The sequence below is a fragment of the Ranitomeya variabilis genome, chromosome 3 (assembly GCF_051348905.1).
Source record: "Ranitomeya variabilis isolate aRanVar5 chromosome 3, aRanVar5.hap1, whole genome shotgun sequence".
Taxonomy (NCBI): domain Eukaryota; kingdom Metazoa; phylum Chordata; class Amphibia; order Anura; family Dendrobatidae; genus Ranitomeya; species Ranitomeya variabilis.
In genome coordinates this window covers 155,655,754-155,671,449 of record NC_135234.1, presented here as the reverse complement: position 1 = coordinate 155,671,449, position 15,696 = coordinate 155,655,754, and the positions used below count along the sequence as shown (strand labels likewise).

At 42.4% G+C, this 15,696-nt stretch overlaps 1 protein-coding gene across 1 annotated transcript in view; it reads right to left on the bottom strand.

The window, feature by feature from the left end:
• Positions 1-15,696, bottom strand: part of LOC143815502 (uncharacterized protein CXorf38 homolog) — a 67,592-nt gene that overhangs the window by 44,878 nt on the left and 7,018 nt on the right. Inside the window, exon 2 of the mRNA XM_077294757.1 lies at positions 893-1,027. Coding sequence (XP_077150872.1) covers positions 893-1,027 — 135 coding nt within the window. The remainder of the gene's footprint in view (positions 1-892; positions 1,028-15,696) is intronic.

Sequence of the window (15,696 nt, the reverse complement as noted above, 5' to 3'; positions counted from 1 at the left end):
CTGTATCGGCCGACTATCTAATGTGTATGGGGGGCTCACAACTCTCCGACAGGTGACATCAAGGAAGATAAGGATCCGGTGGACAGGTGGAATTCAATTGCAAAATCCTGTTGTTCTGCAAGCAGATAATCCACTGACAGATGATACTGGCTGTAGCTTACTCCAGTCTATCCACAAGCTGTGCATGAAGTGGAGTCAGTAAAATAGCTGTCACACAAACGGCAGTTATCTAAGGTGTATGGCCGGCTTTTCCCTTACAGAAGCACTCCTCCTCCGGTCAAAGTTTTAATCCTCTTAATATATTTCAATCATCATATTACATAGCACTGTGTACTTACAATTTCTCATGTTGCCCCTTGCCCAGATAATTATTTTCTCTGGTCTATGTAGAAACAGGAAGTCTCTTGTCCCTGCATTTATCATTCCCCTCTTCAATTCCTGACCCAACTGCTTCGTCCACTCCCCCCCGCCAGGGACATTTGCAGTGACTTATGACTCATACAGGGAAAATTGATCTCCTGTTTCTACATAGAGTTTAGAGGAATTAAGCAAGTCAGTTTTCAATCCAATGATGTCATAGACCTAAAGTAAAAGACAAGAATTAACTGGGTAGAAAGGCAAAATAAGCAATTGTAAGTATACAGTGCTATATGATATGGTGACTGCAATATATTAAGAGGATTAAAATGTTGATGGGAGGAGTGCTTCTTTACTAGTTAGAGCTATATATGTATCACATTGTGTAAATTAAAGGCTAACATCTTGTATACAGTGTAGAGTTCACATTGCAGTATTACATTCAGGTTGTATGAGTTAATCAGAATATGTTACCATTATGCAACATCACAATATCAGTATGTAATTCGCTTCTTGATGACGGCAGACATATTACCTTAGCTACTTCCCAGTAATGTGTAGACCACAATGATGGATCGCTGTTTCCCCAGTATATATCTCCATTTTTGTTGTTATGATGAGACAGAATGAGTTCTTGCCATTCTGTACAAACAGGACATTTGGGCTCAAACTTGTAAGATAAAAAAACAACAGTTTAGGTAAACTTCTGAAAGAAAGTGATGGAGCAGCCATTTCTGTAAATCTAAGACTACATGTACATGTGGTGGATTTGTTTGTTGGCTAACCTGTTTCAGAATTAACTGATCGATTGTGGCAAATTGGCAGCAAAATCTGCATTTGTTAATAAATTTTGTTGTGGAATTGCAGCAAACTTCACCATTTGCATAAGAAGAGTGAAAACCTGCAATGAATTTGACAAAAAGAATAGATATGCTGCAGATTAGAAAATCCACACTACATATCAATTCACTTGAGGAAAATATGTTTAAAGTATAGAAGAGATTTCTTATGTCTTGTCTACTTTACTGTTACTGTGTTTTGCTGCAGATTTGAAACTGGAAACAAACATCCAAATTTTCAGTTGCAGATTATACAATGCAAATTTTGCTGTTTTTTAAATTGAAGTTTAAAATACTTTATATTTTAATGCAGAATTGAAGCACATTTTGCTCCATATATTGCAAAAGATGAAATCCACGGTACAAATCTGAAGCATAAATGCAGATTTTAATTTCCAGAGCAGGTGCAAATTGTTTCCAAAGCATCAGAGAGATGATTCTATTCCTTTATTCATCAAAAATGCAACGTTTCGGGCCAGCAAGCGGCCTTTTTCAAGCATAAACAAAATGGCAGATGGAGCTGAAATGTTTATGGTTGAAAAAGGCCACTTTGGTGGCTGAAACGTTGCTTAATGATGCATTTTGGATGAATAAAGGAACAGAATCATCTCTCTGGTGCTTTGAAATCAATTTGTCTCTGAATTTGCTGGTAGCTCAGTGGGAAATTGCCCCAAGGAAGCACAGAGCCTGTGGAGTGGTGCAAAGGGAACTATCATTAATTTCCAGAACAGATTTTTCTGCAGTGTGTGAATAAGATTTTTTTTAATGTTTCATACACCTTGCTAGTAATGTAATACGTAGCAGGTTTTCTAATGGCAAATCCATATCCGTAGCATGTGAATATACCCTTAGAACAAGCAAGAAAAAGTAGTGTGTATGCAATGGCCAAGATCACCCAAATAAAGTGAACTCAAATACAGAATACTTTTTTTATTGATGAAAAAAACCACACTGAACAACACAGATTAAAACACAATTAAAAAACAAAACAAAGAAAGACTATACAAAAACATACTAAAGGTCTGTATAGGGACCAGTCAGTGAACTCCTCCAATGTGCTGGCTGCAGGCTAAATAATCATAGACTATTAACAAAGAAATATGTCTTATAATAATTATTTGACAATATTTGTTGGAATATTATTAACACCAGCCGGCAACCTAAATTCACAGCATATAAAGCGAGTACAATGTTGATAATACAGTAGAACTCAAAAGACTATCATGTCACAGTGAATCAAAACATAATATTATCTATGACTTAGGCTGGGTTCATACTGCGTTATGGCAGTCCTTTAGACGGACTGCTTTACACCGCGGCATAACGTGGTGTAACGCAGTCCGTTAATGCTGCCATTACCCCTATCAACGGGCGCATCGCCAACGCATGCCATAATCGGCATGTGCTAGCAATGTGCCGTCATTCAGTGACGGAGCCTCAGACACGGGATGCAGCGTCTGAGGCTCCATCACCGCTAGCGCAGATGAATCATATATAGCATAGTATAGCATAACGCAATCGTGTCTATGCTAAAACGTTAACGCAGTCCGTCAACGCTATGCGTTGAACGGACTGCCATAACGCAGTATGAACCTAGCTTGAGTCTAATGGCTCTCATGAAAACATACTTAAATAATATTATATAAGACCTGATATAGAAATGCCATAACACAACAAGAATAAAGACTAATAAGAGACCCATTCACAACACCAGAAAATGTAGTGCAAGTAAATGTATATAAAGATGTAAATGGAATAATGGATACCGTTCCAAATGTCTACATGGGTAAAGACATGAAAAGCAAATAGGCGTGTTAGGAGTTAAAATGGTGGAAGGCAAAACCAGTATGGAGGCAAAAAGGCCTCAAAATAATGAAAAGGCAATGTTGCAACCTGCTACCAGCATGATGGTAAGGAGGAGGGCCCCACACGTATCGCCACCTTTGAGCGTGGCTTCCTCAGGGGAGAAAGAGAGTGTACTTGTCCAGATTTGTGTGTATGATAGCCCTTGTATGTACCTGGATGGATTTTTACCTGCAACCTTTTGTCCTTTCTTTAGGATTGTATGACCGAGACGCCTCTCGTTTGATCACACAGTTGGATGGTTTCGCCATTGATTCAAATATTCTGATGGTCATGATGGACATCGAGTCCCTGTATACATGTATCAAACATTCCCTAGGATTACAGGCTGTGTCTTTCTTTTCTGGATTTAAGGACAACAGGTGATCGGCTGCATGATACCTTTATCCTTGATCTACTCATATTTGCCCTTTAAAATCATTATTTTGTTTTTGACCATACGTTTTATAAACAAATGTCTGGCACAGCCATGGGTGCCAGATGTGCCCCCTCTTATGCCATCCTATTCTTTGGCTTGTGGGAGAAGACACATGTACAACATTTACCATCTTTCAAAGCAGAAGTTTTTAGGTGGCACTGATTCATGTACGACATCCTTTTTTTTATGATGATTGAAGAGACTTGGCACTCAAAGATTGTGAAAAAAGAGTGTTCTCCCACTAGGCTGCTAACGTCTGTCAGACACTCTGCTTCTATTCCAAGGAACAGGGAATCCAACAAACGGATACTGTTTGTCCACACTTATCATCCCTATTCCAATAGAATACATGCCTCTATCCGCAGGCATTGGAACATTTTGTGTAAAAGCTATCCTGACATCCCTGAATTCCAACAACCTTTTCTCCCCTGTCATAGCCGTCCAACCAACCTGAAGGACAGACTAGTAAGGGCTGATATAGACTCCAAAACAACAGTACCAAAACAGACGTTTCTCCAAACACAAAAATGTGGAATGTTCCCTTGCCTCAATTGCCTACAATGTAATAACGTACAGAAGGGCCACCAAATCTTTCACCCACAAACAGGGCAAGGGATCCCCATAAAAGCTTTTTTTCATGTGAATCTACACATGTAGTTTACGCAAGCAAATGCCCTTGTGCTTGGTTTATGTAGGAGAAACCACACAGGCGGTGAGAGACAGGATATCGCAGCACAAATCTAACATCAGGTGCAATACCAAAATACAAAACAAAAGTCAGATCACCATGTCTTTGTATCTTGACCTCCTGTATAATCACCAAGTACCTCGCAAGGACCAGGGTGAAGCAACCACAATGAATCCAATAGAAGAACAAGTGTGTCCATTTGCTGGACACACTTGTTCTTCTATCAGGTGCAATAGGGTTGATCTCCCTCTTCCATATCACTTTCATAGGATGGGTCACAGTATTGCACAACTTAATTCCAGGTTTTAGAAGGGGCCAGAATAGGACAAAACTCCTTAAAAGGAGAGAAGCATATTGGATTTTTACCTTTTTTACAAACTTTGGAACCCAAAGGGTTGAATAGAGACTACAACACTTCAAGCTTCTTATGAGTATGATACTCCAGCAAAAATGGACTGTGTAACCTATTGTAACATACCAGTAAAAAGTTATAATGACTTGTCTGTCAATGTTATGCCATACTATTACGTATAAGTATGAAATAATCTAATCTTTTCTTCTCTTTTTAGAAGCATTAGACTCCCTCTCGTCTTCCACTGAGCACCACTATATATTTATGGTAGAGTATGACCTATTGTCTCTAATTCTATGGGCCCATCTTCCCCTTTTATGATATAAGCAGTAGTGATGAGCGAGTATACGTGTTGCTCTGGTGGTCTCCGAGTATTTGTTAGTGCTCAGAGATTTAGTTTTCGTTGCCGCAGCTGCATGATTTACGGCTGCTAGACAGGCTGAATACATGTGAGGAATGCCTGTTTGCGAATTCCCACATGTACTCAGGCTGTCCAGCAGCAGTAAATCATGCAGCTGAGGCGACGAAAATTAAAATTTCCGAGTACTAACAAATACTCGGAGATCACCCGGATGAGCTTGGGAAAACCCGAACAATGAGTATACTCGCTCATCGCTAATAAGCAGTTTAAACCTATTAGCCGTACAAAGCACTTTAACATATGTCCGCACATGTTGTGGTAAGTCTTAGGTTAATTCCACTTTTCACTATGGGCAAAGTGACGCCTGGTCCCCAACACACATACTTCTTTACCAGTGATCACAGCGCAATCATATGCGCAGGCTGTACAGGGAATCAAGTGACCGCGATGACGTGGCGGTAACACGTGACATGAGCACTTCCGGTATTCATAGCTTTTAAACCCAAAAGTGATCACTGGACACACAGTGCACGCCCACAGCGACAGAGTTCACACGCTACAGATGCGCTGCTCTACACAGATCTTAAACCAGCATCCAGGTAATTCACGGGGGCATCTTACCACACTGACTGTTGTACTCTGCTTACATGGCACCCATAACTATAACAACTATGCAGTACCTATGGGGAATTTTTTATTTACACCTGACCATTGCCTGTTTCATACATGTTGGTATACCATATGCCCTCACAATATAAACAGACATATGGGTTTGTTTTGTCCTGATATGCTCCTTATAGTTATTAAAACCAACATGGTACCTTATATAGGAGTATGGGTTATAACTAGCACCATATGACAGATCCCTAGCATTACCGCCATACATAGGGGCTTAACCTTATTCTTTCAGCAAAAATTCCATCATAATACTATGGTATGTTTTTAACCTTTGCACAATTTTAACTCCCTAGGCATCCATTCCCCTTTTGGCATATTACTATACAAAGTGGAATATAGAATCTGCTCGTCTACACCAGGACTGAATGGACTCCTTCTTCTAGGCACCCCCACTGTGGTGCCCTCATATCCTTTGTATTCATCATATCCACTTCAATCCACGCTTTCCAGCTCTATTTCCATATTTCCTTATTGCTACAGCTACAGCCATACTAATGTATTATTTGTATACTCATAGAAAATATCATGCACCACTTATTTAGCTGAATGATCTCTTCCTTGGATATGGTTTCCGTAGCAACTGCCACTGTTTGTTCTATTTTATGACATGCTATATTAATGAAAAGATTATCTGAGTTTTGGTTTTGCATTGTCTGATACTGTATATTTCTCGTCTTTTGTTCCTTTCACATATTGTATGTATATCCCACATCTAGATCCAAGTTAGTTCTGACGTTTAACAACGTGTTTTCTGGATGAACAATAAATGGAACTCTTCTTTCACATTCTTTGAGTGCCAAGTTTCTTCAGCCATTGATACGACGGGTTGGACACTCTACTTGAGCACCAACAACGCATTACTGTATGAGTGCCGTATTTTTTGTCTCATCCTTTTTTTATCGGTCTGGTCCTCTTAAAGAATGTCAGGAATTCACTGCAAATCTAAACTGTAACTCATGCAACATCCCTCAAAGAGTCTGCTTCATTATGGCAGTTTTCACCCACTCCATGTCCGAAATGGCATACCAAGGGGCCAATTCTTTCGTGTAAGATGAAATTGCAGTGATACAGACAATTTTCACACAGAAGCAAGACTACTTACATCTTTATTCAAAGAGAGGTGTTACCCCAAACGAATTGTTGAGCGGGCTTTTCAAGCATCTGTACATGAAGAACACAGTGATTTGCTCAAGCCTAAATCAAGGAATGGCCTCTAAAACATCAATATAATCACTCCTTACCAGGGCCGGACTGGCCATCGGGCACTTCTGGCAAATGCCAGAAGGGCCGGTGCCAGTAGTGGGCCGCTCGATCCACCTCCCCCCGCCCCCGCCGTCGCATTCAACTATACCGGCGTATAGACGCCGGTACAGTTGAACGCAATGATGGAGGAGAGAGCGTCCGCTGTCACTCCCTCTCCCATCATTCCCCGCTCTGCCTCTGACACTGTGGGTGCGTGATGACGTCATATAATCGCGCACCTGCTGTGTCCCGGGCAGACTGCAGCTGCTGAGACACGAGCAGGAACGAGGAAGCAACGCGGGGCACGAGGAGAGGTGAGGAGAGTTTTTTTTTTTTTTTACTGGATTGTGTGGGGCCATTCTCGGGGGGGGGGGGGGTGGAGGAAGAGAAGAGATACGGGCTGTGCTCTGTGCTGTATACTACTCTGTGGGCTGTGCTGTATATAGTACTCTGTGGGCTGTGCTATATATATTGCTCTGTGGGCTGTGCTATATATAGTACTCTGTGGGCTGTGCTATATATATTACTCTGGGCTGTGCTTTATATATTACTCTGTGGGCTGTGCTGTATATAGTACTCTGTGGGCTGTGCTGTATATATTGCTCTGTGGGCTGTGCTGTATATATTGCTCTGTGGGCTGTGCTGTATTTAGTGCTCTGTGGGCTGTGCTGTATATAGTACTCTGTGGGCTGTGCTGTATATAGTACTCTGGGCTGTGCTGTATATAGTACTCTGTGGGCTGTGCTGTATATAGTGCTCTGTGGGCTGTGCTAAATATAGTACTCTGTGGGCTGTGCTATATATAGTACTCTGTGGGCTGTGCTGTATATAGTACTCTGTGGGCTGTGCTGTATATATTACTCTGGGCTGTGCTGTATATAGTGCTCTGTGGGCTGTGCTGTATATAATGCTCTGTGGGCTGTGCTGTATATATTACTCTGTGGGCTGTGCTGTATATATTACTCTGTGGGCTGTGCTATATATAGTACTCTTGGGCTGTGCTGTTTATAGTACTCTGTGGGCTGTGCTGTATGTATTGCTCTGTGGGCTGTGCTGTATATAGTACTCTGTGGGCTGTGCTGTATATAGTACTCTGTGGGCTGTGCTGTATATAGTACTCTGTGGGCTGTGCTGTATATAGTACTCTGTGGGCTGTGCTGTATATAGTGCTCTGTGGGCTGTGCTGTATATAGTGCTCTGTGGGCTGTGCTGTATATATTGCTCTGTGGGCTGTGCTGTATATATTGCTCTGTGGGCTGTGCTGTATATAGTACTCTGTGGGCTGTGCTGTATATATTGCTCTGTGGGCTGTGCTGTATATAGTACTCTGTGGGCTGTGCTGTATATAGTACTCTGTGGGCTGTGCTGTATATAGTGCTTTGTGGGCTGTGCTGTATATAGTACTCTGTGGGCTGTGCTGTATATATTGCTCTGTGGGCTGTGCTGTATATAGTGCTCTGTGGGCTGTGCTGTATATAGTGCTCTGTGGGCTGTGCTGTATATAGTGCTCTGTGGGCTGTGCTGTATACTACTGTTTGGTCTGTGCTGTATACTACTGCGTGGCCTGTGTTATCTACTACACGCGCTGTGCTATATTATGCAGGCTGTGCTATATACTATACGGTTTGTGCTAGATACTATGTGGGCTTTGCTATATACTATAGGGAGTATTGTTGTAAATTCTGTTCTCGAGCTCCCTCCTGTGGTTATGAATGGTACTTCGGCGAGTTCTGTTCATGGACTCCCTCTGGTGGCTGTGAGTGGAGCTGCTGGTTTTGAGATTCCTTCTCCAGCTGATCTCATTCAGGTCTTGGCTGGCTGCTCTATTTAACTCCACTCAGATCGTTACTTGATGCCAGCTGTCAATGTCCTAGTACTGGTTCAGTTCACTTGGATCTTTCAGATGACCTGTCTACTTCAGCAAAAGCTAAGTCCCTGCTAGCTTATTTGTTACCACTGTGTTTTTGTCCAGCTTGCTTTAATGAATTTATCTTGTTAGCTGGAAGCTCTGGGATGCAGAGTGGCACCACCGCGCCGTGAGTCGGTGCGGTGGTTTCTTTTGCACACTCTGCGTGGTTTTTTGTTAGTTTTTTATGCTGACCGCAAAGATACCTTTTCTATCCTCAGGCTGTTTAGTCAAGTCTGGCCTCCTATGCTGAAACCTATTTCATTCCTGTGTTTGTGACTTCCATCTTAACTCACAGTCAATATATGTGGGGGCTGCCTATTTCTTTGGGGAATTTCTCTGAGGCAAGCTAGGCTGTATTTTCTATCTTTAGGGGTAGTTAGCTCTTAGGCTGTGAAGAGGCATCTAGGCAGAGTCAGGAATGCTCCACGGCTATTTCTAGTTGTTGTGATAGGATTAGGAATTGCGGTCAGCAGAGCTCCCACTTCCCAGAGCTCGTCCTGTGTTGCTAGTTTGCTCATCTGGTCATTTCTAGTGTTCCTAACCACCAGCCCAACATAACATAGTATATTCTATGGGGGAGGCCATGTTATGTACTATGTGGCTGTGTTATATACTATTATGGGGGAGGCTGTGTTATATACTATGGGGGAGGCTGTGTTATATACTATGGGGGGCTGCATTATATTCTATGGGGGGCTAAATTATATATTATGGGGAGGTGGGCTGTATTATATTCTATGGGGGGTTACATTATACTCTGTGGGGTGGCTGCATTATATTATATGTGGGCTGCATTATACTGTATCGAGGACTATGGGGAATACGTTATACTATATGAAGAACTATGGGGTGCATTATACTATGGGAAGTGAATTGTAGTACATGGATGACTATGGCGGTGCATTATACTATATGGAGCACTGTGAGGAGTGTATTATACTATGTGGAGGACTGAGCAGTGTATTTTAATATGGAGGACTATAGGGAGTGTATTATACTATATGGAGGACTATGGGGTGTATTTTACTAAACAAGTAAAATGCTGCATATTCAGATTGTTCTTGCTGGAACAAAAATCATTGTTCTCAGCAGCACATCGCCAGCGTAAACTGTAGATGTGCTGCTGATAACATGATACTGTATGGTGATCTGTTAGTGATCTATTAGTGATCGTTCTGTCCCATCATTATTCCTCAGTTGGTGGAAAGAGGCCGGGAAACAAGCGTTGAACAACTTCCGTATTGTCGATCAAATTCATTTAGCGGCCTGAACTCAGCGCACGTAAATACAACCGAAATGCTTTTGTGTGATGTGCAATATGTTAGCATTTGGGGCCCCATTTTAAACTTTACCTAGGGCCCCACTTTGCCTAAAACCGGCCCTGCCTACAAGTGTACAAAGATATTATACAGTCACCATGTGACAAGTGGGCCTGTGTAACTTCAAATGCCAGGGCTGAATTTTAGTCCCAGTCCGTCCCTGCTCCTTACAATAACCATTGGAATAAAATCCATCCTACAACAGAATTTTAACATATTACTTAGTGAGCTAAAGGTGGTACTATTCATCAGTGAACGCCCAAAACTCATTGCCAATCACATGGCTCAGGTCCTGTTTGTTACCTGGTTAGAAACCCGGCGCTTGGCTCAGCTCCCTTGCTGCTGCTGTCTGCAGCTCTCCTTGCAGCAGTATTACCCGGGAGCCCTGACAGGCGTCATACACAACACTTTTGATGATTCTTTATATACATTTTTTGATCACTTCCAATCACAGGGCAGAACAGTGAAATCAAAAGAGTCTTCCACTTTATATTAGGGTCTGAGAACAGGGTCTGGTGAGACTTGGGTCTCCCTCCCTCCCCCTTCTCACCTCCCCCTTTTTCTTTTCATCCGTCTTGTATTTAATGTATATTTTTTTCACATCTTTTTCATTTTATACCCCTCCATTGTGCTGGTCTTATACTTAGATATCGCTTTGTGATTACAACTGTCTCTTTGGAAAAATCTCATCAGTATATTTGTTTTCGCACAGCGCTCTATATCTAGGGATTTTTTACTTACCTAACAAACTGTCTGTTAGATTTTTATTACAGATGCTATTATGAGAAAATGTATTACCATCTTTATATCACAGTGTATGGCTCTTTCATTCTTGATTTAAACATTTGACATGTTTTTCATGTCCCCTTCTCACACACATACATACTCATGCACATGCATTACTTACCAGTACCATAGCCATCATTTTTGTTGCTTTGATCGTCGAAACGTTTACTGGAGCCCAACAGTTAAAGCACTGTTTGTTTCAAGTGTAGCTTTTTCCATTGTGTCCGATTTTAGACACGTCTGACTAGATAACTCTGGATTCTTCAGTCCTCTATTCTTGATTTGGTCTATCATTTCACATCACCCTTTGTGAAGGTAGATTTATCGATGTTATAATAAATTGTATATTCATTAGAGAAAAGTCTGAATATTCTATTTTATTACTTTATCCAAATATCTTGTCAACAAGTTCTCCACCACTCCAAACCCATATGACTTTAAGAGGGTTCCTTCCATCTCACCCTGTAATTAGCATAATACTATAATCGCCGGTATTCATCAGTATGTGAATGACACAGATATGTATAATTTTCCATTCTGTATCACACACGTGATGGATTTTTTCTGAGTGTGTGGGTTATGACAGGCTTCTAAATGGGCACTCCAGTCCTATTTTCAGTGTGACAATTAAATTTCTTATAAGATCATCATATCATTCTCTTTTCCTTAGATTTCGTCGCTCTCTCTATATCTCTTTTGTTTTCATTGAATCTATGCCAGCAGACATTACTACAGTATTGCTTTTTGTTGATATGACCGTCGTTTGTTGTGACCGTCGCTGATTGGTCGTGGCTGTTTTGCCGCGACCAATCAGCGACTTGGGATTTCCGTTACAGACAGACAGACAGAAAGACAGACAGACAGAAAGATGGAAGTGACCCTTAGACAATTATATAGTAGATAATTTATGCTTATTCATAAGCATCATTCTCAAGTTACTTCAGTTTGCCCATGTGTTATTGGGACTCCATTCTCTGTCAATTTTTCAAGGTGAATGACTTTGCTCAGTCTGACCTATTAGTTCATATATGCAGTCATTTCCACCACACCATTTCCATGACAGTGTGTGTGTGGTCATGGCAGTCCGGGATCTGTGAGCTGCACATGACCGCGCGGTCCTCGTTTCCAGACTGTCTCCACGGACACACTCATTGGTATGTCATTTATCTTTGATTCTTTGCTGCATATATAACACACAAATCTGGACAAGTCCACTCTCTTTCTTCCTGAGGAAGCCACGCTCTAAGGTGGCGATATGCGTGGGGCCGTCCTCCTTACCATCCTGCTGGTTGCAGCTTTGCCTTTTCATTATTATGAGGCCTTTTTGCCTCCATACTGGTTTTGCCTTCCACCACTTTACCTCCTAACAAGCATATTTGCTTTTCATGTCTTTACCCATCTAGACATTTGAAACAGTATCCATTCTTCCATTTACATCTTCTATACACTTAGGCTTCTATCACACTTCAGTTGTTTGGCGTCAGTCACTTCCGACATAGTGACGGATCGACGGATCCGTCACAATTGTTGAGAAAACGGTTCCAACGGATCTGGTTTTTTGACGGATCCGTTACTTGGGGGTTGTCTGGGAAAAGTATCTACTTTTGGAGCATGCGCAATTGAAAAAACGGATTGGGGTGACGGATCCGCCGAAATGACGGTCGCGACGGATCCGTCGCCCATAGGTGGCCATTCTATGGAATGACGGACGCGACGGTTCCGCCGCGAACCGTCATTTCGGCGTTGACAAAAAATGTTTCAATGTCCGTCTATGTCTAGACAACGTCCGCCATATTTCGACGGATCCGTCGCATGACGGATGGAACTGACGACCATCCGTCACAATCCGTCGCCAATGCAAGTCTATGGGACAATAGCGGATCCGCCAAAAAAAAATGACGGATCCGTTATTTGAGGAAACTGGCGGTTTTAGACTGACGCCAAAAAACTGAAGTGTGAAAGAGGCCTTACTTGCTCTACATTTTCTGGTGTTGAGAATAGATCTTTTATTAGCCTTTATTCTTGTTGCGTTATGGCGTTTCTACATCAGGTCTTATATAATATTATTTAACCCCTTCCTGACATCGGATGTACTATCCCGTCGAGGTGGGGTGGGCCCGTATGACCACCGACGGGATAGTACGTCCAGCGCGATCGGCGGCGCTCACGGGGGGAGCGCGACCGATCGCGGCCGGGTGTCAGCTGCCTATCGCAGCTGACATCCGGCACTATGTGCCAGGAGTGGTCACGGACCGCTCCCGGCACATTAACCCCCGGCACACCGCGATCAAACATGATCGCGATGTGCCGGCGGTGCAGGGAAGCATCGCGCAGGGAGGGGGCTCCCTGCGGGCTTCCCTGAGCCCCCCGCAGCAATGCGATGTGATCGCGTTGCTGCGAGGGTCTTACCTCCCTCCCTGCCTGCTCCAGACCCGGATCCAAGATGGCCGCGGATCCGGGTCCTGCAGGGAGGGAGGTGGCTTCACAGAAGCCTGCTCAGAGCAGGCACTGTGAAGCAGCCTGCACTTCTCTCAGATCAGTGATCTGTCAGAGTGCTATGCAAACTGGCAGATCACCGATCTGTATTGTCCCCCCCTGGGGCAAAGTAAAAAAGTTAAAAAAATTTTTTTCCAAATGTGTAAAAAAAAATAAAAAAAAATATTCCAAAATAATGAAAAAAAAAAAAAATATTATTCCCATAAATACATTTCTTTATCTAAATAAAAAAACCCAAAACAATAAAAGTACACATATTTAGTATCGCCGCGTCCGTAACGACCCGCCCTATAAAACTGGCCCACTAGTTAACCCCTTCAGTAAACACCGTAAGAAAAAAAAAAAAAACGAGGCAAAAAACAACGCTTTATTATCATACCGCCGAAGTGGAATAACACGCGATCAAAAAGACAGATATAAATAACCATGGTACCGCTGAAAGCGTCATCTTGTCCCGCAAATAACGAGCCGCCATACAGCATGATCAGCAAAAAAATAAAAAAGTTATAGTCCTGAGAATAAAGCGATGCAAAAAAAATTATTTTTTCCATAAAATAGTTTTTATCGTATAAAAGCGCCAAAACATAAAAAAATAATATAAATGAGGTATCGCTGTAATCGTACTGACCCGAAGAATAAAACTGCTTTATCAATTTTTCCAAACGCGGAACAGTATAAACGCCTCTCCCAAAAGAAATTCATGAATAGCTGGTTTTTGGTCATTCTGCCTCACAAAAATCGGAATAAAAAGCGATCAAAAAATGTGACGTGCCCAAAAAGTTACCAATAAAAACGTCAACTCGTCCCGCAAAAAACAAGACCTCACATGACTCTGTGGACCAAAATATGGAAAATTTATAGCTCTCAAAATGTGGTAACGCAAAAAATATTTTTTGCAATAAAAAGCGTCTTTTAGTGTGTGACGGCTGCCAATCATAAAAATCCGCTAAAAAACTCGCTATAAAAGTAAATCAAACCCCCCCTTCATCACCCCCTTAGTTAGGGAAAAATAAATTTTTTTTATTTATTTCCATTTTCCCATTAGGGTTAGGATTAGGGCTAGGGTTGGGGCTAGGGTTAAGGCTACAGTTAGGGTTGGGGCTAAAGTTAGGGTTAGGGTTGGGGCTAAAGTTACGGTTAGGGTTTAGATTACATTTACGGTTGGGAATAGGGTTGGGATTAGGGTTAGGGGTGTGTCAGGGTTAGAGGTGTGGTTAGGGTTACTGTTGGGATTAGGGTTAGGGGTGTGTTTGGATTAGGGTTTCAGTTATAATTGGGGGGTTTCCACTGTTTCGGCACATCAGGGGCTCTCCAAACGCGACATGGCGTCCGATCTCAATTCCAGCCAATTCTGCGTTGAAAAAGTAAAACAGTGCTCCTTCCCTTCCGAGCTCTCCCGTGTGCCCAAACAGGGGTTTACCCCAACATATGGGGTATCAGCGTACTCAGGACAAATAGGACAACAACCTTTGGGGTCCAATTTCTCCTGTTACCCCTGGGAAAATACAAAACTGGGGGCTAAAAAATAATTTTTGTGGGAAAAAAAAGGATTTTTTATTTTCACGGCTCTGCGTTATAAACTGTAGTGAAACACTTGGGAGTTCAAAGTTCTTACAACACATCTAGATAAGTTCCTTGGGGGGTCTAGTTTCCAAAATGGGGTCACTTGTGCGGGGCTTCTACTGTTTAGGTACATTAGGGGCTCTGCAAACGCAATGTGACGCCTGCAGACCATTCCATCTAAGTCTGCATTCCAAATGGTGCTCCTTCCCTTCCGAGCCCTCCCATGCATCCAAACGGTGGTTCCCCCCACATATGGGGTATCAGCGCACGCAGGACAAATTGGACAACAACTTTTGGGGTCCAATTTCTCCTGTTACCCTCGGGAAAATACAAAACTGGGGGCTGAAAAATAATTTTTGTGGGAAAAAATTTTTGTTTTATTTTTACGGCTCTGCATTATAAACTTCTGTGAAGCCCTTGGTGGGTCAAAGCACTCACCACACATCTAGATAAGTTCCTTAGGGGGTCTACTTTCCAACATGGTGTCACTTGTGGGGGGTTTCTACTGTTTAGGTACATTAGGGGCTCTGCAAACGCAATGTGACGCCTGCAGACCATTCCATCTAAGTCTGCATTCCAAATGGCGCTCCTTCACTTCCGAGCCCTTCCATGCGTCCAAACGGTGGTTCCCCCCACATATGGGGTATCAGCGCACTCAGGACAAATTGGACAACAACTTTTGGGGTCCAATTTCTCCTGCTACCCTCGGGAAAATACAAAACTGGGGGCTGAAAAATAATTTTTGTGGGAAAAAATTTTTGTTTTATTTTTACGGCTCTGCATTATAAACTTCTGTGAAGCCCTTGGTGGGTCAAAGCACTCACC